General features: G+C 40.0%; 1 protein-coding gene across 9 annotated transcripts in view; it reads left to right on the top strand.

Annotated features, from left to right (window-relative positions):
* Positions 1–25,617, top strand: part of SLC38A1 (solute carrier family 38 member 1) — a 69,030-nt gene that overhangs the window by 18,729 nt on the left and 24,684 nt on the right. For all 9 annotated transcript variants that reach the window (XM_014740928.3, XM_070270168.1, XM_014740929.3 and 6 more), the window contains exons 4-5: positions 9,682–9,757; positions 10,054–10,169. In XM_014740928.3, the coding sequence (XP_014596414.2) occupies positions 9,682–9,757; positions 10,054–10,169 (192 nt within the window). The remainder of the gene's footprint in view (positions 1–9,681; positions 9,758–10,053; positions 10,170–25,617) is intronic.

Genomic DNA, 25,617 nt, shown 5'->3' with positions numbered 1-25,617 from the left:
CCTTTTAGTATGAAAAAAGTGTATATCAATAAAAGTGCAACCCTCTTTCTTTGCCAAGCACTTCTCCACCCCCAGGAATAATAATATTGCTTTAGGCTTTGGATGATTGCTGGTTATTATTAGCTTCAAGTTGTTGAAATGTTAGTATATTATTCTAGCTGTATCCAGGCAAATATTCACATATTTTAATCTTTATCTACTGTTGTTCTCATCTCTATGTTGCATCTCGCCTATAGAGTTCTCAGCTCTATGCTCTCATCTCTATTGTTGTTATGACCCAGGAAGCATCTAGGAAAAATGAGATTTTTCTTAAAAGAATTTGGGGCAACTCTTTTCACTACACCCTGCATCAGCTTTTATTTATTTATTTATTTTTGGTCCCTGTGTCTCTTTCAGAGTTCATATACTAAATTTGTATCACTTGGGAGCACTCTTGAAAAGTTCTCTCTCTCTTCTTCTAATGTCTTTTCCACACCTTAGGATAGAAGATTCCATAACTTCCTCCTATATTCAGTTTTTATGTCAGAAAATTCTTTCCTTGCTTGAATTGCTCCTGTTACAATTAAAGTCTGTTTTGTTCTATTTTCAAGAGAGTTTATCCACCAAGTAAGGCTCTGTGTCCCTCTCAGACTTCTCTTAAAATGCCTGCTGTTTCTTTAATTCTTTCACATTTTCCAATCTCTGTTACTTGCTTCTTTCCTCCTGTTCTCTTTTCCTTTTTTATAGAACTTTAGAATTTCAGGGAAAGAACTAGGAAAGGTCATTTAAGTTCAACCACTCATCTCTTTTGTGTTATGAATCCTTAGATGAAACATTATAATCTAGTGAGAACCTGATTGGTAGAGATTAAAATAGGAAGATTATCTTCCCATTGTACAACCCAGCCGTAATTGGATTGTTGTTGTTGTTGTTGATTTATTTTTGGTTTTAAATCACTGCCCTATATTGCTCGCCTCCCTTCACAGTACCTCAATGCAACGCCTACATCCTTTTTCAGGCTTTGTCTATTGAAGGTCACTGCCACAGCCACTGTAGGTTTTTGTTTTGTCTCGATCTGTTTGCAGAACAATTGGTTGATCAAATTCTGCTTTGTGAGTACAGGCTGACCCAGTGAAAACTCTGTTGTAATAATACTTTTGTCATCCTGAGATCCCATGTCAAAGGCACCTTCTCCCATAGCCCATTTTTAAGTCAATAAAGAGAAGTTTTAATTCAATTTCTTTGCCACAGGTCAGTGTTTTTTAACACACAATTGCATTTTTTAAATGGTGAGATAACAGAAACTTGTGATAAGCTGCTTGACCTAGTTATTTCGAATGGACTTTTCCATTACAAAAAAGGTTGGTTTTATTTTGTTTAAAAAAAAGTTTACAGAAGTACAAAGCGAAGATTTAAAGACTAAAGAGAAGAAAAAGTTGAAACACCATAAAGAGAATAAAGAGGCTTGCTCTAAGTGCTTCATTCTTACTGAGCTAGACTTCCCTGCAGCCTGAGCTACTCCCGAATTCCTAAATAGAAGATGCAGATGAGGTTTCTGGAGGGTTCCTCTGAGTTGCTAATGTATGAACAGGTCCATATAAGAAGGAGCTGAGGGACCGCGAGCACTATGCAACGCCTCAGGATGCTGGAGGAGCCTAGTGGCACAATCTGTGCCACAGAAAAACAGTAAATAGGTCAGAGTCAGAAAACTCGGTTCAAATCAGAGTATAAGACTCATGGAAGATGAGGGCTTTGAACCGGCAGGAAGGCTTGGGCTGAGAGGAGGGAGGGTCTCCTGAGGAGAGAATGGATTCCTACTACTTGTTTTTCAGTCTCTGTTCTCGGAATGTATTGGTCATGTCTCATTCCTCACTCCCTCTTGGGAAGATCATTTTTAGGAGCAGGGGAGCTGCGATTAGGACATTGAGGCAAAAATCAAATGAAGCAGTACCTAGAATTGCAGGGTGAGCAATTTGTACTTGAAACTTTTTCAGGAAAAGCAGTGACGATTTTTTTGGAAAACCTTCTATGTCTTGCTGCAGAAAGCAGGCCAGAAGAAGTAGACCGGAAGGCAGAATCAGGGAGGCACTTGACACACAATGTTTCCTATTGTATTTTTCAATGGTTACTCATCACAGCAGCTCTGTAAGTCAGTTTCATTCTTCTCATCCTGCAGAAGTTCTTCGGGAGAGAGCTGGCAGTCACGCAGGGGCCTTATTCTTCATCCCCTTCCGTTGCACAGTGTTCGACCCTACTGAATGCCCCTTGTGTCACAGTGCCTGCATCTCTTTCTTCTCTACCCGCCAGTCCTCTGCTACCAATTCCGGGGAGTCTTGCCAGGCAGGGAACTTAGATCTGCCATAGCAGGCGGTTTATTGGTGTTTTGTTTGGTTTGTTTGAAAACATTCAGACTTTTCTCTCAATTTAAAAGTAATGGAAATTCTCTTTGGAAAACAAGTCCCTCCACAAGAAAGGCAAATGGGGGACCATCTGAATAAAGATTTGGTAGACTTGAGTTGGGTATTAAAATTAGCCTGATTAAATACAGTCTTTTCTTTAACACCAACACTAAATATGAGTCCGTTTCATTTTGGAAAGTCACACACCCAGATTTCTTTGGGCTGCCTGTATGAAAAGGAAGGCAGCTTTCCCTTGCCCCTCTCCAGCCAGATCTGTAAACCTCAATTCTGTGGAAAGATTTAAAACGTTAAGGGCAAAAGAGGGTCAAACTAATCATTAGTAGCAACGCTATACAATTGCCAGGTTGGTCTCCAAAGATACTTCTTTCATTATGTCATTCTCTTGCTAAGAACCTCAATACTCTTTTCTTAGGTCTCTGCCTTTAAGTTTCCTCTGGCTAATCCCACCTAATAATGGTTGTTCCTTCTCTGGATTCCTTATCTCATCTCAATTTTGCACCGCCTGACGTTCCTATTTTGGCATTAGTTGGTCTAGGCTCTCCTCTGCTGGAGCATCAGCAGCTGCATTTCAGGAGACGGGAGTTTTCTTCTACTTCCTGTTGATATCTCTCAGTAACTGGAAAGTCCTAGGCAGAGGCAGATGCTGGAGGGAATCACCCGCAGATTGTGCTGCTTATACCAGGTGATGGTCTCCGAGGAAGTCTGTAGTACGTCTATTGCCTGTCTGCTTTATCCTGGTGAAATAATGCAAATGGACAATGGAGAAGTAATGCCAGGGAGAAGTCGTTGGATTAAAGATGAAAAGGGTAGATAAATAAAACTAACATTGATGATATGTATCTTTCACTAAAAAATGTTTTATTGTGAAATATAGGATCATTCAAAAAAGCACATGAAAATATAATGTAGTTTAAAGATATATGCCTCTTTAAAACAGTCCAGTTCAACTGGCTTTACATTTCTTAGTGAAAAACGCACTGTAGGACATCAGCGTCATGGCAGAGTGAGTTGGTCCCTTTCTGTCTCCCCAAGTTCCAACTAAATGAACATCCATTAACCAGCAAAGGATTCCCTACCTAGCACCACAGGATGCTGGCAGCTATACATCTGAAGGTGGGTGTACTGGACCCCCAGGAAGCAGTGGACCTAGGGGAGCAGCCCCCTCCCCTCTCCCCGCCAGGCAGCAACCCAGGACAGGATCTTCGCTCAGCTGCCAGTGCCACTGTGAGTGGAGGCAGGGGCAGCCCTGCCCACGTAATGTTTTTGGAGTGCAGAGCCCCAGCCTGTGGAGGTGCCCTACCCACACAAACGCTCTGTGCACAGTTGCAGTGGCTCAGCCGAGGAAAGGTGGCCAGTGCCATCCCCACCCCCACCCCCAGCAGCCTCACCCACTGAGTGCAGCAGCTGGCCTCAGAGAAGGTGGCCTGCACAAGGGCTGCTGCAGTGCCCATGTAAACACAGAGCGGGCTCAACTACAAGCCCACAGGGCAGGAGCAGAAAAAACAGCCCCTGCACCCCCCGCCCCGCCCCACAACGGTCCCAATGGGAATCTGTGTGGCTGGAAGCAACAAGAACCACCACAGATCTGGTGATCCAGCCTGCAGTGGCAGCAGCCCCAACACCAGCTACACTAGCAGCAGGGGCTGTATACAAGTCCCCAGGTCCCCCAGGGTCCTGCCAGTGACAGTGACACCTGTGAACCTAGCATCCCTGGGAGTAGTGCACCCAGCACCCCTAGACAACCTGAGAACAGCAGCACAGGTGGTGCACAGGACAACAGGATCTGAACCCAGGGAGAGGCAGTGAAGGAACACCAGACCCAGGTGACCAGAAGCAAAGGAACCAAAGCTGTACCCAAATAAGAAAAGGTGATTACTACCACAAATGCGCCAGCAGAGGATGACTTCATCAAACACCATGAGGAACTGCTGTGATGCTGCAGAACAGAAAGAAATTAGCAACTCCAGAAACCAGACCTGAAGTCACAGAAGACTACACTCTGACAGAGAATGCGAAACGGCTATCTTAAAGCTGCTCAACCAGTTACAAAAAACCCCAAAAGATAGTTCAGTGAGCTCAGGAATAAAATTAATGAACAGAAGGAATATTTTACCAAAGAGATTGAAGCTCTAAAAAATACCCCAACAAATTCTGGAGATGAAGAATACAGTTAAAGAGATGGGGGAAAAAAGTAGGAAGCATTAAAAATAAAGCAGACCATAAGGAAGAGAGAAATCTAGAAATGATTCAGGTAGAAGAGGAGAGAGAACTAACATTTTTAAAAAATGAAGAAATTCTTTGAGAATTATCCAACTCAATTAGGAAAAGTAACATAAGGAGTATAGGTATCCCAAAGAGGGAAAGGAACAGAGAGCTTGTTCAAAGAAATAATGGCTGAGAACTTCACAAACCTGAGGAAGAAACTGGACACACAAGTACATGATGCCAGTAGAAATCCTAATTACGTCAATGCAACAAGACCTTCTGCAAGGCATATAATATTAAACCTGTCAAGAGCCAATGACAAAGAAAACATCCTAAGGGCAGCAAGAGAGAAGAAAATAACCTACAAAAGAACCCCCATCAGGCTTTCAGCAGATTTCTCAACAGAGACTTTACTGGCTAGGAGAGAGTGGAATGATAAATTCAAAATACTGAAAGACAAAAACTATCAGCCAAGAATCCTCTATCCAGTGAAATTATCCTTCATATATAACAGGGAAATAAAAGCTTTCCCAGATAGACAAAAGCTGAGGGACTTTATCTCCACTAGACCTGCCTTACAAGAAATGATTAAGGGAACCCTCCTACCTGAAACTAAAAGGCAAAGATTTACAGTGCTTTGAACAAGGAGAAATATAGACAAGATCAGAAAATTGCAGCTATCGGAATAGGTTAGCAAACACTTAATTATAACATAAAAGATAAAGAGAAAGAAAGTATCAAAAGTAACTGTAACCACTTCAATTTAGTCACAAATTCACAACACAAAAAAGAATAACCTGTGACAACAAAAACACAGAAGGGGAAGAGAAAATAGATGGAACCTGCTTAGGTTAATGGAGATATGAGGCTATCAGAAAATGGACAGTCTCGTCTATGAGATCTTTTATACAAACCTCGTAGCAACCACAATACAAAAAATCAGAATAGAGTCATAAATCATAAATAAAGAGGAAATTGAGAAACCGTCACAGAAAACCACCAGATGCCACAGAAATACAAAGAATTATAAGAGGATACTATGAGAAGCTATATGCCAACAAATTGGATAAGCTAGAAGAAATAGATAAATCCTTGGAATCATACAACCTCCCAAAACTGGATCAAGAAGAAATAGAGAATCTGAATAGACCAATCACAAGAGACTGAAACAGCAATCAAAAACTTTCCAAAAAACAAAACTCCAGGACCAGATGACTTCTCTGGTGAATTCTACCAAACACTCAAAGAAGATTTAATACCTATCCTTCTCAAACTATTCCAAAATATTGAAGAAGACAGGATGCTACCTAACTCATTGTAGGATGCCAACATTACCCTGATACCAAAACCAGACAAGGATAACACCAAAAAGGAAAATTACAGGCCAGTATTGCTGATGAACATGGATGCAAAAATCCTCAACAAAATATTAGCAAATTGAATACAACAATACATTAAAAGGATCCTACACCATGATCAAATGGGATTTATTCCAGGGATGCAGGGATGGTTCAGTATCCACAAATCAATCAATGTGACACACCACATTAACAAAATGAGGAATAAAAATCACATGATCATTTTATTAGATGCAAAGAAAGTATTTGACAAGATCCAACATCCGTTTATGATAAAAACCCTCAATGAAATGGGTATAGAAGGAAAATACCTCAAAATAATAAAAGACATATATGAAAAACCCACAGCCAACATTATACTCAATGGGGAAAAACTGAAAGCCATCCCTCTGAGAACAGGAACAGGACAAGTGTGACCATTCTCACCACTCTTATTCAACATAGTACTGGAGATTTTGGCCAGAGCAATTAGACAAGAAAAAGAAATAGAAGGGATCCAAATTGGAAAGGAAGAAGTAAAACTCTCACTGTTTTTGGATGACATGATTCTGTATGTAGAAAATCTTAAAGAATCCACCAGAAAACTATTTAGAAATAATCAACAACTACAGCAAAGTTGTGGGGTGTAAAGTCAATGTACAAAAATCAGTTGCATTTCTAGCAGAAAGAGAAGTCAAGAATATAATGCCATTTACAATCACAAGAAAAAGGATAAAACATCTAGGGATAAATTTAACCAAGGAGGTGAAAGACCTATACACTGAAAACTATACGAAATTATTGAAAGAAATTGAAGAAGACATAAAGGAATGGAAAGTTATTCCATGCTCATGGATTAAAAGAATAAATATAGTTAAAATGTCCATATGACCTAAGTCAATCTACAGATTCAATGCAATCCCAATCCCAATCCCAATGACATTCTTCACAGAAATAGAACAAAGAAGGCTAAAATTTATAAGGAACAACAAAAGACCCTGAATAGCCAAAGCAATCCTGAGAAAAAAGAACAAACACGGAAGTATCACAATCCCTGACTTCAAAATATGCTACAAAGCTGTAGTAGTCAAAACAGCATACTAGCGGCAGAAAAACAGAAACACATCAATGGAACAGAATTGAAAGCCAAAAATACAACCACACATCTATGGACAGCTAGTCTTTGACAAAGGAGCCGAGAACATACTATGGGAACAGAAAGTCTCTTTAATAAATGGTGTTGGGAAAACTGGACAGCCACATGCAAAACAATGAAAGTAGACCATTATCTTACACCATACACAAAAATTAGCTCAAAATGGATTAAAGACTTGAGTGTAAGACCTGAAACCATAAAACTCCTGGAAGAAAATATAGGCAGTACACTCTGACGTCAGTCTTAGCGGTATCTTTTCAAATTCCATGTCTACTCAGGCAAGGCAAACAAAAGAAAAAATAAACGGTTGGGACTACATCAGACTAAAAGCTTCTGCAAGGCAAAGGAAACCATGAATGAAACAACAAGACAACCCACCAACTGAGAGAAAATATTTGCAAATCATATATCTGACCAGGGGTTAATTTCCAAAAAATATAAAGAACTCATACAACTCAATAACAAAAAACAACCCAATCAAAAGATGGGCAGAGGATATGAACAGACATTTTTCCAAAGAAGATATACAGATGGCAAACAGGCACATGAAAAGATGTTCAACATCACTAATCTTCAGGGAAATGCAATCAAAACGACAATGAGCTTTCACCTTGTGCCTGTCAGAATGCTATAATTAACAAGAAAAGAATTAACAGATGTTGGAGAGCATGTGGAGAAAAGCGAACCCTCACACACTGCTGGGAGGAATGCAAACTGGTACAGCCACTATGGAGACTTCTCAAAAAACCAAGAATAGAAATAACATATGATCCAGCTATCCTACTACTGGGTATTTATCCAAAGAACATGAAATCAACAATTCAAAGAGATTTATGCTCCCCTGTGTTCATTGCAGCATTATTCACAATAGTGAAGACATGGAAGCAATCCAAGTGCCCCTCAACTGATGAATGAATAAAGAAGATGTGGTATACACACACACACACACACACACACACACACACACACACAATAGAATACTACTCAGCCATAAAAAGACAAAATCGTCCCATTTGCAACAACATGCATGGACCTTGAGGGTATTATGCTAAGCAACATAAAGCAGACAGAGAAAGACAAACACTGTATGATTTCACTCATATGTAGAACATAAACAAACACATAGATAAGGAGAACAGATTAGTGGTTACCGGAGGGGAAGGGTTCAGGGGAGGGCAAAAGGGAGGAAGGGGCACATATGTCTGGTGACGGATAAAAACTAGACCATTGGGGGGAACATGATGCAATCTATACAGAAACTGATATGCGATAATGTGCACCTGAAATTTACACAGTGTTATAAGCCAATATGACCTCAATAACATAATTTTTAAAAGTTCACTGTGATTAGTTCTTCCTAAGACCCAATAATTAAATTTCCAGAAGAGCCAAAAAGCATCCCTAACGTATCACACTAATACATGCAGCAGTTTGCCTGTGAATGGACTTTTCTTTGACGATAGCTCTTGTTTTTTTTTTAATGGGGAATTTTTTAAAAATTAGCAATTTCAGCCGTACAGTTCTGATACTAATCCTGAATATATTTGATGATTCTTAGAGCCTTCTGAATTCCTACTTCTCTATATTTGTATATAGTTTACTCCACTCGGCCTGTCTGAATCTTTCCCATCCCCACTCAAGTCCCACTTCCCCCATGGAGAGGAACGAGTCACATCTATTGCTCTGACTCTGAGCCCGGAGCTGTACTGAAGTTCTACCCCAGCTCTCTCATTTAGTTCTCCCAATAAGGCTATGTGATAATGTAATAGTGTTACTCCCATTTCACAGACGAGGAAACTGAGGTAACATGTCCAGGCCCTCAGAGCTAGTGAGGATTCCAACTCAAATTCTAAATCCCATGCTTTCTTAAAGCCCTAACTGTGCCCCTAACTATGAACTAGATGCCCTCCCTCCCCCAACCTTAATTTCCTAATCTGAACTCCTACAGCCTAGGGTCTGTGTCTCTTATTACACACCCCCGTGTCTCCCTCATCTCATGCTCTAGTGACTTGCATCTAGCAGGTGATGAGGGAATGTTTGATGGGGAAAGAGTTGCTTTCTTTTTTGCAGGGGAGAGGGAATTCCTATTTAATAACTTTGTACTACAGGAATATGAGCTCCAAAGGAATTCTTGACATTATCTGATTTGCAGTTAGAGAAAAATCTATATAAAAGTTAACTTACGGTGCATATAGTATTTTGATGTATTAGTATTAAAATGATTTGGAATGTATAGCTCTTTTTGACACACAGCTGTCTTTCATTTCATCTCAAGATGAGCATCTACTGTTTGCATTGTTTTATTCTAAGTAAGTGAGGGATACAAAAACGAATGAGGCAAAGTCTCCACCCTTAAGCACTTACAGTTTATTTGGTAAAACAAGAATGCAGACAACTAATACTGGGAAAAAAAAAAACCAAGACAAAACAGAAACCAAGGACAGTTGAATAGGGCTGTAAACTCTTAGGTAACCGACTGATAATTTTTCATGTGTGATGTTTTGGTTAGAAATAAATCATTTAGTCCTAATGCTAAGCTTCAAATCATTATCATGAAGTTTAATTATTATACATGTCTTTACAGCAAGTTTATTTCTGACCGTGAAAGCAGAAGAAGTCTCACTAACAGCCATTTGGAAAAAAAGAAATGTGATGAATATGTAAGTGTCATTATAATAAAATATGCTTGTTTTTTTCATCATGTAAATTGGGACAGATGTTCTTAATGCATGTAGCATAGTACCATAAGCATAGCTATCTGTATTCACCAGGATGTTCCTCAGACCCTATGTGTTTTCTCCTGAAATCCATTGAAAAAAAAAATAACTAGACCGCTAAGGAAGGGTTTCTTGAATTTCATTCCTCTGTTGGTTCCTAATAGTGCTTTAAAGGCTTTGGCAGGATGAACTTTCTTGGCGACTGTTTGCTTAGAGTGAATGTTTGTGTCTCTGTTCAGATTCCAGGAACAACCTCCTTAGGCATGTCTGTTTTTAACCTAAGCAACGCCATCATGGGCAGTGGGATTTTGGGACTCGCCTTTGCCCTGGCGAACACTGGCATCCTGCTTTTTCTGTGAGTATTGACACTGCAGTACTTTCCATTTTAAAACTGTATTTTCTGTATGTTTCTGTTTGTATACAGAAGAAATGGAAAATATTCCTAAATAGTTTTTATTTCTTATGATGTTTTTACTAACTTGGCTAAGTTACAGTATGTACTTTTACTCTGTTTGAATGATGTTCCAAGATGCACCTAACGTTTATAAGAAAGTGGAAGGAGAAAATCTTTTTGTTAGTCAAAAATACCAAAATAAGCATTTGTAAAAGAGATGAAAACATTTGAGAATAGTGTTTTTTGTATTTTTGTACTCTTTACCTGTCACTTTAAATGTCTGCTAAATGGTCAAAATATTAAGAGGTGTTTAATCCAACAAGTCATCACTTTGGTATTTGGATTGCTATGGAACATGTTCTATATCCAAAGGTAACTACAAATTTGTTTTAAATAAATATTCAAGAAGCATAGAAGTTTGCAGTGTTTTAAAGATGAGAAATTAGCATGCACTTTTCCTCTGAGATTCAGTGAAAAGAAAATGGGCAATTTTCTTTTGAAATAAGTTCATCTCAAACTGTTGAGTGGGACTTTCTACAGATGTACAGAAGACTTATTTTTAGTGGAAACAAGATCAAGACAGATCATGGAATTTATGCTAGGAAAATTCTCACCCAGCCTGATTGCCCTCTCAAACTTCAAAGGGAATATCAGTGGTGCTTTGCCTGATGAGGCAAGGAGGAAATCCTCTTCTTCCAGGATCTTGCCTTCTTGCCCCTGACTACCCTCACACTCTTCATTGGCCTTGCTCAGTCGTCCTGACTGCCAGATCATTTTGATGGGAGCATCATTTCCTTGGAAGTAGTGACTGAAATGGCTGCTAATCCTACAAATTGTGTATATTCCTTTAAAAAGACTTCGAAAACTGTAATGGAGGTGCATTGCTACCCATTGCATTACTCAGGGATCAGAAATGCCCATCCATGCTGCGCCATATTGGTCCATAGCACGATTAATATTCTTACTTTTGTGTGTAAACCCCTAGAGGTGTCCTTCCTAGAATTAAAACAACTTTGTGTCAAATTGTGAATTCAATACATTTTCTTCCTTATTGTCCATGGAACTCAGTAAGCCCAGCTGTATCCTTCTCTCTTCATTGCCCTGGCTGCATCTTTCTATGTGGCCTTTCTGCTTATGTATATCTTGAGCCAAGTACCGAGTTTTAGGGTAGAATGACAGAGTTGGACAAAATATTTCTATGGTAATTTTGTTTTGTCTGTGTGAAGCTGACCCTCTGAGGATACCGCAGATGTAGCTTGTGTCACGGCTCTTCGGATTTTCAGTGCGATGACATGAGACACCTGACTCCTAGTCCCAACTCTTCTAAATAGCTAGGTGGTCTTAAGCAAGTTACTTAGAAGCTCTGAGCTTCAATTTTCTACCCTTTAAAACAGGGAAATTGCACTAGAAAAACCTCAGAACCCTGCCAACCTCCAAAACCCTATGGTTCTGTGACTATTTTCAGTCATTCCAAATTTGGAAATATATTCACTTCAGAAATGTGTTTTACATTGATTTCTTTTTTTTTAGTTATTGTAATATATCAAGTAGTTATATGTTAACATAGTATAGACTGAGTTCTGTGATGATGTTGATGACGACGACAACTCTTGTAGCGGTTACTTTGTGCCAGGTTCTACCCTAAATGTCTTATGCTGAATCCTTACAAGTCTCTTAGATAGGTACTATCACTAGTTCCTGTTTCACAATAAGGGAACTGAGGCATAGAGAGGAGACTTTTACTTTGGAACCTTTTCTCACCATTCTGGGAATTCCCTTCACCTCTCTTCTCTGCTAGGTCTCTTGTTTCCTGTGTTCCATTTCTTCTTCTTCTTTCTGGATTTATTTCTTTGCTTTTGTTGCTGATAAAGGATGAATAAAAATGAATTTTTTGAGGGTCTGGCCCCAGGGTCTAGTGGTTAAGTTCAGTATGCTCCACTTCAGCAGCCCAGGTTCCATTCCCAAATGCAGACCTACACCACTTGTCAGCAGCCAAGCTGTGGTGGCGACCCACATACAAAATAGAGGAAGATTGGCACAGATGTTAGCTCAGGGCAAATTTTCCTCAGCAAAAGAAAAAAGGAAGAAGTTTTTGAGGCCTTCATGTCTGAAAAATGTTTTTATTCTACCTTCACCTTTGGTTGGCAGTTTGGCTAGCTATGGAACTCTGTTGGCAATAACTTCCTTGAGAATTTTGAAGGTATTGTTCCATTGCTTTCTAGTTTTTTCTGTTATCAAGTCTTGCATGCTTCTGATTCCTGATCTTTTATCTATAGCCAGAGTTTTTGTCTTTTGTTTTTTTGTTTTTTCTGGAAACTTGTCAAATATTTTTGTTCCCAATGTTCTGCAGTTTTACAAGGATATGTCTTGATGTAGACCTGTTTTCATCCATTGTGTCAGGCAATTGGTGCATCCTTTTCTTTTAGAAATTCATGGTCTTCAGTTTGGGGACATTTTCTTAGATTATTGTATTAATGAATTCCTTTCTCCTCTTTCTCTTTTCTCTCTTTCTGGAACTGTTACCCAGATTTTGGACCTTCTGGACTAGTCCTCTGATTTTTTATTCTTTTCTTTATTTTCATTTCTATAATTTTTCGGTTTACTTTCTGTGATATGTCCTCAATTTTTTCCCAACTCTTTACTTAATGTTTTATGTCTGTTATTTTTTATTTATAGGAACTTTTAAAAATTCTTTGTTTCTTTTTTATATTATTTTGTTTCTGTTTTATGATTTCATTATCTTCTCTGAGGATTCCAATGATAGATCTTCTCTGTTATAGAAAATTTCAAACATAAAGTAGAGAAAACGATATAAAAGATTCCCGTGTTCCCTTCATCCCATGACCATGCTTATTTAGCCATCCTCCTTACCCATAGGGTCTTGAAGCAAATCCGAGTTATTATATCATTTCATCCATAAGTATTTCAGTCTATTTCTCCAACATATAAGGACTATTAAAACATAACCATAATATGTCATACAAAAAAATTAACAACAGCTCCTTAATATCATCAAATATCCAAAAAATATTTAAATTGCTCTGATTATTTCATCTTTTTAAAACAACTACATTGTTCAAATCAGTACTCAAATGAGGTCCATATAGTGCAGTTAGTTAATAGGTGTTTCAAGTCTCTTTTAATCTATAGGTCCCTCATTTCTCTCTCTCCTTTTTTTCCATGCAATTTATTTGTTGAAGAAACTGGGCCATTCATCCTGTAGAGTTTCCCACAATCTGAATTCTGCTGATGGTATCCCCGTGGTGCAAGTTGACTTTTTTGTTTGCTTTAGACTCCATCTTTCATTTCAGAATCTTCCCTCAGATGTCAGGTGGTCCTTCTTCCTCTGCTATATTCAAGAATGGGGGGTGGGGGGTGGGGATGGGAAACAAGGCTATCCTGAGCCTCGTACACATGAGCGGGACTTGTTGGTAATAGCTTCACTTGAGGTGCTGTCGACAGCCTATTATTTGGGGAACCAGCAGTGTCACTTTCATTTTGGCTGTTCAGATCACCCAGAGAAGATCTTCCAGTCCCCTGCCTGCAGGGTCTGGGCATTGCTGCCATCGTTCTGGGAACCAAGTGGGGAAAAGGGCTGGGGTGAGTTTCTCAGCATGCACGTGTTTACCTGGTCCCAGAGTTCATTACAGCACCCCCTCCGCCATAAGTTGTGCTGAATCCCTCACCCAGAGAAATATTTTATACTTTCCAAAGAAAGTATCTTCAGATATGGATCTTTTGTGAGGATGGGAGAGGAGCAATCACTCCTTTACAGAGCAGGTGCCGGTCTGGGGAGTCTAGCTATTTCTTGAAAGAAGTTCAACAGATCCTCTTTATTTTAGCGCATCCCTTCCATTGTTCTACTTCCAGTAATGCCACCAGGGCCTTTTGGGAATTCTGTGGTGTAAATTGCTCTTGGCTTTCTCCACTGCCAATTTAAGATTCAGCTCTGTCTACTTTCCAGCTTCTGAAATTTCATTATTGTCATCTCCTCTCATGTGCTTTTACTATCTTAGCAGTTTTATGCCTTAGGAAAAACAAATCCCTTTACCGGGATATCAGGAGGGAGCAGGAGTAAATTCTTGTATTCAATCTACCATTCCTGGAATTTGGTTGATTTTTGATTCTGCTGGTTTGGGGATAATTGATCTCTTATCTCATGACCCTTCAGTTTCTGACTGAAGCAAAGAATTGGATAAACTTGACTTTTATAGTTGCAAGTAGATTTCCCCTGGATAAAACTATTATAGATCCTTTGGTTATTTGTCAGATGTGCGAATAGCAAGCACAACACACTAAATCTTCAGGTTAACCGTCATGAAGGTAGTTGGGTAAAGACCCAAACTTGTAAGTTTTGCAAAAATGTAGAACTCTCCTACCTCCAAACAAGGGCTCACTCTGTGTGTTGCAAAACCAGCTGCTCCTACAGCTGCTCAAAGCCAAGAAGCAGTTGGCAGGATCGAGATATTTCATCTGGTACAGGGCCCTGGTCCAGACTCAAATTGGCCAACACAGAGAGAGAGTCCAAGCCTGTCCAGGCTTCTTTAGAAAAGCAGCTGGGAAGGCTCCTCCGTGTCTCACTGAGGCTGGGTGCAGAACTCTTCGCTGGGGTCATCTGGAAACTTGCTGGGGTAATCTCTTTTTCTTGGATAAGTTTGGGGCTCATTTTTTTGACCTCACCATAATGGCTGTCATCCCTCTTTAACATGCATCTGATTCAGTTAGAGTCAGTGAATTCTGCCCTATTGTAAGAGTGCTGTTAGGGTTTGTGTTTTCCTGAATTCTGAGGCCTTATAATTCCATCTGAGGAACGGGAGGTACAGGAGTGGGGAATCTCAGTTTACAATTCTTCTGAAGGTGTATGTTCTCTGTTGGGAACAAAATGGGGCTGTCTCCTGAGGCAGCAATTCCGGGATGTGCTGAGGCACAAGTGCCTAGGGCCAAATGCACCTATTGAATTGAGTTTTCCTAAAAGCAGGGATCTGAGGAAAGGGCAATGGGTGCTGAAGAAATCTGCCCCCACTGTAGCTTCCTACTACTCCTACGCCTAATCTTTCTACACAGCTTCCCCATAACGCAGTCATAGCAAAAGCAGGGATTAAAAGTAAGTATTAGCATGGAAGAATGATGGGTTTGGTTTGGATTTTGATTTCACATTACCATCTCCCCCATCCCAGCCCAAAACAGGAAAGTTACGTTTTCTAAAGATTTCTATTAAAGGCATCCGTTTTATAGAAAATTAATCTTTTTAGAACATATCATCTCCTCATGGTGCTAGGTGACTGAGATGTTTATTATACTATACAGAATCTGATAAAGCAATAAATGCTTTCTATTTTTCCATAACTTCTCAGCATGTATTATTATTATGTATTATTGTTTTAATAATGTAGCCCTTACATTTAAAACCATGAAAAAGAAGGTAATTCATGACACTTCTGAGAGTTCAAAGAGATATCATAGTTAATTATAAACACTGAGTTTGTAAACAATCTGAAATAATTGTGAAACACTACAATCTGTATAAAACAATAGTTTAAATTTTATTTTGGTTGATTGTAATTCCAGACTTTTTTGGGTCTTGTTTTCCATTTTTTCTCTCACTTGGGTAGTGGTTGTGAGAATAAAAGGAGATAATGCATCTAAAAGCACACTCTGAAAAGTGGCATGCAAGAAGACATTTATTAATTAGTACTAACCCCATGGGGCTGCTATGAGAAGATAACGAGTGAGTGTGTGTGTGTTTGTGAGCGAAAGAGAGAGATGGAGAGAGTGCCAGTAGTGCCTGGTACATAGTAACACTATATCATAAGTGTTTGTTAAAGTGTTAATTAGGTAGTCACTAAATAATGGTTAACATTTACTGAACGGTAACTATATATGCCATGTTATCTCATTTAATCCCCACCTGCCACACTGTGAAGTAAGTATTGGCCCCATTTTACAGATGAAGTAACTGAGGCTTAATAAGGACTTTGAAAGAAGGGAGCCAGGGTTCCATCCACGCTTGCTTGACTCTGAAATCCCTGTGATCTGAAGCACTAGATTGCCCTTCAGTGATGCTTTCTTCAGAAACCAAGCTTACCTTATTGATGTCCATCATGAGAGAAATTATATTCTCATCAATGGATACTTGCAAGTTAATACTTTAGCTTTAAAATCATCTTGTAAAATCAGTCAGTATTCCTGAATTATTTTACTACTGTTCCACTAAGAACCATCACCTTTGTTGCAATGAAAACAGTTTTGCAGTATCAAGTATACCAAATGGTGGATCGGGGTGGTCAAGTTTCTGGTCACAACAAGTAAAATATACGCTTAAAGTCTGTTGCAAATCCGGTAAACCTTCTGAACTGCTTCATATTTGTCATATCTGTGCTTGATTTTGCCTCATGTGTGATTTAAGATCTCCCACTGCCTTCCGGAACCCTTGAATTTCATTCCTTTCAAGGATGTAACTAAACTTGTTGTTATTAAGAGTTAAAAACCAAGTAATAGCAAAGTCAAATAACACCAAGTCCGTTATTAGGGAATTGGTTAACTAACCATAGTAGTTCCATAAAACAGAATATTACACTACTATTTAAAAGAGAAAAATAGACTTAGATGTACTGGTATGGAAAAATTTCCCAGGAATATTATTAAGTAGAAGCAAATTGAATATTGGGCAGAAGTCAGTGTGGAGGCAGACGGTTGCACAGTCTCTCTGGGAAGGGTATACAAGAAAACTGTCGACTCTGGTTACGTCTGGAGAGTGACACGGGGCCTGGGGGTGGAGTGGGAATGGAAAATTTATACTCTTTAAATGATCTCTTTTACCCTGTGTTTTGAGGGGAAGAAACTAGTTGAATAAACAGTTTTTTTAGAGAACTTAAAACCAATGCCATAAGACGTTTTCCTTTGCTTCTTACCTACAGAAAACTTGAGAAAAAATATTTTCAGGGTAGATATTTAGGCCATGAGAGCTAGAATGAGCAATCAGTGCTGTGTCACCTGTTCCAACTGTATTTTCAGTCTCTTCTCCCTTCAGATGGGCTCTGCGTCAGCCACGCTAACCTCCGTCTTTTCTGTAGAGGCCACCTGCACGGTGGCTGCCTGTCACCTCAGCCTTTCCGCCACCCCACTCCCATGTCCGTCTCTGTGCTTCTGAATCCTGACAGTCCCGTAAGGCCCAGGTCAGATGCCATCTCCAGAAATGTTTCTCTGATTCTCCCAGGTGGAAAGGAGGATCTTCTTCCTTCCCTTTTCAGAGTAATCTTTACCTTTCTATTAGCAAGAATTTCTTCCATTATTTAGGCTATATTTTACCTTCCCTATTGAACTCTGAGCCCTGTAAGGGCAGGACTAATGTCTAATTTTTCCTTGTTCAAATCATCTTTCCTCCCTCCAACACAATCTGGAATATGGCTCGCATATAGCTGATTCTCAATAAAGTTTCACTGAAATGAATAAATGAATGAATGAATATGTAAGATTTAGATTTCGCAAAACTAAAAACTGGGCTTTAGGGCAAAACAATGGCTCTCATAATTGTTGCAAACTTATCGGGGGAAAAAATCAACGGAAAGGTTTAGTTCACCCTGAAATTTTAAGTAGGCTGCAGAGATGTAATGATAATCACAAGGTTACCATGGGACTTACCACTCATTGGTTACTTTCCTGGGAAGGCGCCTCCATTTGAAAACTCAGAATAGTTCAGAGACTGTTAAGAAATAACAGTTCGAGGTTAGTATTGCATTGCTGAAAAGGCATTTGTTGTTAAATTGCTATTGGCCAAAGGGACAGTAATTGTCGTTGTGAATGTATAGCAATTCCCTTCCCTTTGTGTTGGACTGTTTGCTTCAATTGTAGGTGAATTCTTCTCTCTCTCTCTCTCTCTCCCCTAATATTTACCTTTGTGAACCATGTATCATTATCCAACCAACAAAAAGATGCAACATTGTATTGTCTATAATTACAGTGTTTACAAACAAACCAGTAAACTGTCATGCCAATAAGGGTAAATCTAAAAAATAAGATTCTCTACAAACTAAGATCAGACTACGAGGTCCTTTCTCTCTTTAAATTCAGTGTTTTACAACTGAGCCTGCATAAAGGGTAGACAGAAGTGGAATTAGAACTAGAGAGCCATCAACACATTGCCCTAAGTCCTGGTCATATATTATAGGCATTTGGTCATTACTCTTGGGTCACAAAAATGGGCTTCTCTTTCTATCAGGAGGTTTGTATTAAATAACTCCCTCACCATAGCTCTCTGAAGTCTCTAAATCTTCAGCAAATTCTACTAAATTGGCATGAGATTGCAGCGTACTTTTGCAAATACTCTGCATGTTCTTGAACTGTCATTGCTGTATTACTTTATATATATTCCAAAAAGTTTGAATCACACCCCCAAGATGATAATTTTGCTCTCAGCGGTAACAAAGATGGTCCGTGTGATATTTATCAAGTTATTCCTTCTAAATGTTAAGCTGTGTTCTCTGTGCACTCCTAAGCAGTCAGCTCTTTGCATCCTAAAGAAAGACCAAATTGGATCTTGTGATATAAAAATTGGGTGATTAAGAGGAAGTCAATAAGGAAACCCTGCTCTTCCGGATGATCCTAGGAGATCCACGGGTATAGTCACATTCATCTTCGGTCTTGTCAATCAGTTACTTGTTTGTAAAATTCTTTGAGTTATAGTCACTGTTCCTTAGAAATGATCTGAAGAGAAAATTGTCCTTCAGCTGGCAGCAAAAATTGGCATCAGAGTCTCTTGTTTGGGAATAATAATACTGGAAGGGGAGAAATGGCACATTCAGGCTTGCCAGCATTTGAAATACATGTAAAAAGGACAGCGGCAGTGCCATTGAACTCTATTGAAATTCACTGGATTAAGAAGCTTTTCAGAAATAGGGAGATAGGAGAGTGGTTATTGTTGTGCTAAAAATGAACGCCTATTTTGTAAACAGAGTTGGCAAGCGTAGGAGATGAGTCTCACCCATTGTTTTTAAAAGTTGAGCAGTTATGCTTAAATCAAAGTCATCTAAGATGTGGCTGATATGGGGTTCCAAGAAGTCAGTTCTCTTGGCCCCAGAGAGGTAGCGTGCTTGCGCACGCATGCGCAGGAGCATGTGCTCCGTTCTCAGTCCTATCTGTGCCGATCTGCATCCGGTGCTGCTGTGCTACCTAAGGACAACAGCGAGACGTCCATTTTGGAGCAGTGTGGGTTTTTTAGCCTGCAAGAGGCATTTTAACTCTACTGCCTGAGGTTTTAACAGTATTATTCACCTCCATGATGCACAGAATGCCTTTTCCCTTCACTTTTGTGGGTTACAGCACAGTCGGTCAGAATAGTCCAGACATTTAGATTTTCAGGGTTAGCTTGAACTTTTATTACTCATGGAGTGTTAGTTAGTTTAGTAGATTGGAAACTGCCCTTGTGTGGGCAAGTTTTGCTTTGTTCTGTGGCCACAGGCTTCACCTTCCCTCAGGCACGTGGCGTGCATGGCCTACATCTCTTTCAGAGGTCGGTAAACTAGCCTACACACCAAAGCCACCTGCAGCCTTTTTGTATGGCTTGCTATCTGAGAATGGCTTTTTCTTTTGTAAAGGGTTAAAAAAAAAAAAAAAAAAAGATAGTTATAAAGTATACGTTGTTTTATGGGATCTTTATCACAACCCTATTTATCATCCCCATTTTATAGATAAAGAAACTAAGATTCACAGAGGCTGAGAAACTTGCCCAGGATGACGCTGGTGGTGGGACGGGGGAAGGGAGAACAAGCCCATGGTGTATTCCTCTTAACTCTCCCATCTCTCCTTAATGGTGCATTGTTACCATGGAAACAGAGTAGGAAAGTATGAATGAAGCCCCAAATCCATCATTCCTGCTGGAATGGAAGCCCAAACTACCCACCAAGAACAGCACATTCCTTTATCTAATGGCTATGTGGAATTTTTCTGTCACTCGGGAGTTAACATATTTTGAGTATGATAAAGGGGGCATCATTCTGAAAGGTGAAGATCTAGGTTTGAGGAGAAGAGAAACCAGTTATCCTTGTGGAGTGGAAGAAAAGGAAGGAGGACATGTCAAGAGTTACAGATGGAGTGCCCGCAAAACCCACAGGCGTCTAGAAACGACTAGAGGCAAAAACAGGAAGTGGTGGTGGCACATGGCTTTCTCTGCTACTGGTACAACTTCCTCCTTTAAGCTCAGACCCCCTAACTTGTTTAGCCTCACAAAGCATCAAGTGAACTGATAAATTCTATTTCTATATGCATACCTCTTTTAAATACTTCCTTCTTTTTAGGATTATGTTAGATATTAGTTGATTTGGTCATCAGCGATGCATATTTCTTTTTCTAGACAAAACAAAATACCTAACCAACGGTGGAGCTAGTTTAAGAGAAGCTTTGCACCAAAGAATATAGTTTAACTATAAGGGAAGAAATGGAAGGAATTGTACAAATAGCTGATCGCCACCTGTTCTCTGCCCAGCCTTTAAAAAACATCTCTTTCATTCTCTAGTTCAATTTGTAAATATTACAAATAATCACACGCTACCAGATGCTCGTGCGCTGGTCCTCTGATCCTCAGAACGTTGAAATTTAATCAGGATTTCGTGACTAAGAAGTCCACTTTAGGACTGAACTATTATATGTTTCTGCTCCTTTCTGTAAGTATTTTGTGAGTTCCTTAAATGAAATAGGGACTATGTTAATGAACTTGGGGCTTAAACAAATACAACCCCCTCCAAAAGGTTTGGAATAATAATAGTGTCATTTGAAAGTTTCTTTATATTATTCATTTTAATACTATTATTGTAAAAGATAATAAAGACCATTTTGAAAATGCATAAAGTATAAAGAAATCACCCCAAGTCTCACTTTAAACCAAGCTCTGTTAACATTTGGATGTATTTCATTCTAAGATTTTTGTCTTCTGCTTAGCTGTTACTTTTTACACTGTCATTCCTCTGTGGACATTTGGCTTTGGCAGACAATATAGCATGGTGGGTAAGGCCTTTGGAGTCAGACTACCAAGGTTTCGGGCTCTGATGCTAGTTTTGCGTGGCCTTAGACCAAACACTTAACCCCTTAACTTCAATTTCCTCATCTGTAAACTAGATAGAAATAATACTACCCGTAAGTGAAGTATTTTAAAAAGTGCTTAGTGTGGGCTTGATGTAGTGAATATCTCTAAATTTATCATTAGTAATGATCAATAAAGTGTTTTGTGAATTATATTGCTCTCCATTAAAGTAAATTAAAGCTCTAGGAAATGTATTTGTATGTAAAAGAATTCTGAACTTTTTCAAAATATTTCAAATTTTCACATGAATTAGGAACTCGGAACACCTTGTCCCCTCTCTCCTCGCTTCCAGGCACATCTCCTTCCGTTTGAGTTTGCCTTAACTACATGATTCTTCCTCTGTGTCCCCTTTCCTCTCCACTTAAACGTCTCTCCGGCATGGCTTCCCAGGGCCAGGAGCCACGCCGCACCGCCTGCCTCTGCAGTTACCCTCCAGACATCCATCCTGCTCCGGACCACCGCCTCTTCTACTTTCAGGCTCCTCTTCAGATGCTCACACTGTAGCTGTCCTTGAATGTATTGAGAACTCTGGGCTGCGTGCTTCCTTCTCTCTCCAGCTTAGGCGTCACAGTCTCTCACTTAAACCCCTCTCTTTCTCACATCCTGAATTTCCTTTCTCCACTAATTCTCTGTCACACCAGCCTGGAAAACCCCTGAATGTGAGCTCTCTAACATACAGATGGATAACACTTTAAATTCATCCTCACTTGGGTTCCCCATGCTGCCCAGACCTTCTTCCTCCATCCCCAGGCAGCGCTGTACTCTCTTCAGCAGTGCTTTTACATCTGTACTCACTTCATAGAGATAGTCTCCTCGGGAAGAGTTGGAGTGGAATGGAAGAGCAGGGAGAGTCAGTGGAGGTAGAAGATGAATGAGAAAGTACAGGAGGAAAGTGCAGGAAGGCGGAGACGGTTTGGAAAAGTAGGTGGAGGTAGAAGATGAATGAGAAAGTACAGGAGGAAAGTGCAGGAAGGCGGAGACGGTTTGGAAAAGTAGGAGAAAGGTAAGAGGTAGAAGAGAATGAGGGAGAGACCAGCGATGGAGAGAAAGGGCTGGGAAAAGATGCGGCCAGAAAACAAGGTTTCCTGCAGTTTGTCCAATTCCCTTGTACTAGAGTTTTACCTTTTCTTGTAAATATTTCCCCTCAACCAGCATATATGTCTGAATTTTGGAGTGAGGGGCTGTGGATTGGTGCGAGGTGATGACAGATAAAAGCAGGCCTGGTAATAAAGACCACTTTTCCTCCAGCACAGGGAGTTTCTATACGGACTATTCTAATCATGAGGATGGTAAAAGTTTTATACTTTTAACTGGGTTTAGAAGAGGAAGAATTACATGGTGTCGTGAGTCTCAGATCCCTTTTGGAAGGAAAGAGACATGGGTGGAGGCGGGAGGTGGAGTTGAAAATAACTTTAAAATATATATCCTGGTGAAGTAAGGAAGGCCCTAATACCCTGAGGAAGTGGACCAAAAGAAGTAGACAGGATCTCGCTTTCACCCTGAGAGCCGGTCAGCGTCCCACAGGGATGATAATGATTCAGCTGTAAATGCTTCCCTTCGTTGCAGTCTCACCTGGACAGCTGTGGGGTCTCTGTCACGGGTCACCACGCTGTGACGTTGGTGTGTGACGTTGTGCAGTGTGGCAGGAGATGTGGCGCTATTCAGTAGTTGTGAGAAACAGAAACACTGAGATGTCTACACCACAGGGCCAGAGCTCAAAGCTTTCAATCCTAGCTACTCCAAGTGTGGTCCATGGACCAGCAGCATCAGTGTTACCTGGGAGCTTGTTAGAAATGCACAGGCCCCACTCCAAACCTACTCAGTTAGAATCTTTAACAAGATCCTAAGGAGATTGGTATATACACAGTAAAGTTTGAGAATGGCTGTTTTAAACTTTGGCAAGGGAGAGGCATCCTGGGGACAGTTGGTAAGGGTTCTCTGTCCTTTGGGAGGAATGGGTCCTGGAAGAGTTGAAAGCATTCGCCTGCGTGGCAGCCCCAAACACCCCCATCTGAGCTATTTCTGGATGCGCAGCGGTGACTTCTGCTTCACCTCCACCTCTGTAAGGGCTCTGATGCTGGTTTGGGAGTATGTCATATGATTTCTTCTTATCTAGCTAGGTTTTTAAGAGTCTCGTCTACCTTAAAGTGCTGTGGGGTTGTGTGTTTTTTTGGAGGTATAATTTTTATACAGTAAAATTTCCCAATTTAAAGGATAGGATTTGATAAGTTTACCCAAATATAGTTGTGAAATCACCACTGCACTCATGGTGGAGAACATTTCCATCATCTTAAATGTTTCCTTCCATTTTTGTCACAGCTTTCCATTTTATTAGCATATAGTACTTTAAAAGTGAAATTTACTATAACATTATCTACATAATCTTTGGGTAAATTATGGAGGAACAAAGAGTTACAGTCCTGTCAATATGATTCAAAACAATGACAAATAGATGTTTTTTAAATAGATGTTTAGATGTTCATTGTTTAAGGTGTGAGTCAAAATTTTCTTACAGCAAATAGAGTAAATGTATCTAGGACCACTGTCAGAAATTTTTAAGAAATCTTGGCGCACAGGAGTATTGCCAGAGAATGGGCAAATTTCATCCCAGCTTTTGAAAGTGGTAAAAAGTCGATTTCAAGCAATATTTGAGAGCAAAGGATTAAATAGCTTGTTTATGTGCAATTACAGCAGAAAATATTGCTCTGTGGAGGCCAACAGAGTTTTCCTAAATAGTCGTGCCAAACTAACTTCATCTTTTGAGATGAGTGACCGAGTAGGTCACAGGACTGTCTTAGGCAGAGTGGATCTTGATTTTAGCAAGATATCTGGCATAGGCTCACCTGACTTACATAGGAGGTTCTAATATTTGTAAATTCACTTCTTCTTAGCTAAGAGTCTGCCATGTGCTGTGTTTGGTATGGTATGTAAATAGGTAACCAGGACAGGCCATGACTGTGAACAAAACCATTGTGGCCTGTCCTATGTCTAGTAATAGAAAAACATAATAAAGCAATAAAATAAAAAGATTACCCTGGCTACTGGGAAGAGGATTATCACAGTTGCCCAGAAATTAAAGATGGTGGTGGCTTGGTTAGAGTGGTACCAGTGGAGATGGAAAAAAAGCCTTGGATTTGGGATATATTTCAGAGGTAGAAATGATAGGCTACTTGCCAATGAATTAGATATGAGGGATGAGAGAGTAGATGAGAGATGAAGGATGACTTCCAGGTTTCTGGCTTGAGCAGTTGGCTGGATGATGGGCCACTTTCCAGATGGTCTTGTTCTATTCAAAGTTAACCCCAGTGACTTGGATGAAGGCAGACTCAAGATGTGAAGTTTGATGAGGTAGTTGATACATAAGTAAAAAGGATCAACAATTTAAAAACCTGTCACAAGACTGGAAAGATAAAATGTAGTGGAAATAAGGGCGGAGTCGGGGAGAGAACCAGGAAGATTAGCCTAATAGGAGTTCGCACCAGAAGCTCAATAAGAATGAAAATTGTGACATGCCTGCCATAAAAATGGATACCAAAATAGGTTGCCTTAAAAGAAGCATGGTGTCCAACTCAAATTAATAATCTTACCATGCTTTGCATTGTTTGGACCAAAACTAATGTGATAACATTGTGCTTTACTTGGCACTCAGCCATTAAAAGGGATGGTTGAGAAACTGGACCATGACTGAGGGGTAAACAGCCTGAACACTCCATCGCAGGGTGAACAGCTGAAAGAATGGAGATGTTTAAGTCAAAGAACGCAATCTTAAAATGAGTACCATCAGATGGACTGTTAGGTGGAAGAGAGTTTAGATTTCAAGTAGATTCAAGTAGGTCCAGAGGGTAAAAGGAGGACCGAGGGTAGAAATAGCAGCAGCGGTTTCAGCTCAGCCTCAGTTCCAGTGCCTAGCACTTTCCAGAAACGGGGTGGGCTGCATGTGTGTCCCCTGTCAGAAAATGCTTTGCAGACCTGGATGTCTGTGTGTCGGTGTGGAGCATAGAGGGTTCCTGTCCCGCATGAAAAGCAAGACAAGCTAGTCTCTAACGGTTTCTTTCTAACCCAGGAGTCTAGAAGCCTCTTTCTTCTCAGGGGACACAAAATCTCCTAGGATGTCTCTGTACCATGTCTTTCAAGTGTTGCTGACATGAGGGTTCTCAAAAGTTTCTGACCGCCTCCTTCGTAAGACTCATTCTCCTGCCACTGCTTCCCCAGGGCCCATGTCCAGTTACATGTTCTAGATCCCCTTCTGTGCAAGGCTGAACATAAGTTTGAAATATCAACACCTTGACAACTTAATGGCCTATTGCTGAGGTTTAGTTCCCATTGAAACATGCC

This window comes from Equus caballus, chromosome 6 (genome assembly GCF_041296265.1).
Source record: "Equus caballus isolate H_3958 breed thoroughbred chromosome 6, TB-T2T, whole genome shotgun sequence".
In the NCBI taxonomy this organism is placed as follows: Eukaryota; Metazoa; Chordata; class Mammalia; order Perissodactyla; family Equidae; genus Equus; species Equus caballus.
This window is presented reverse-complemented; position numbering and strand designations above follow the sequence as displayed.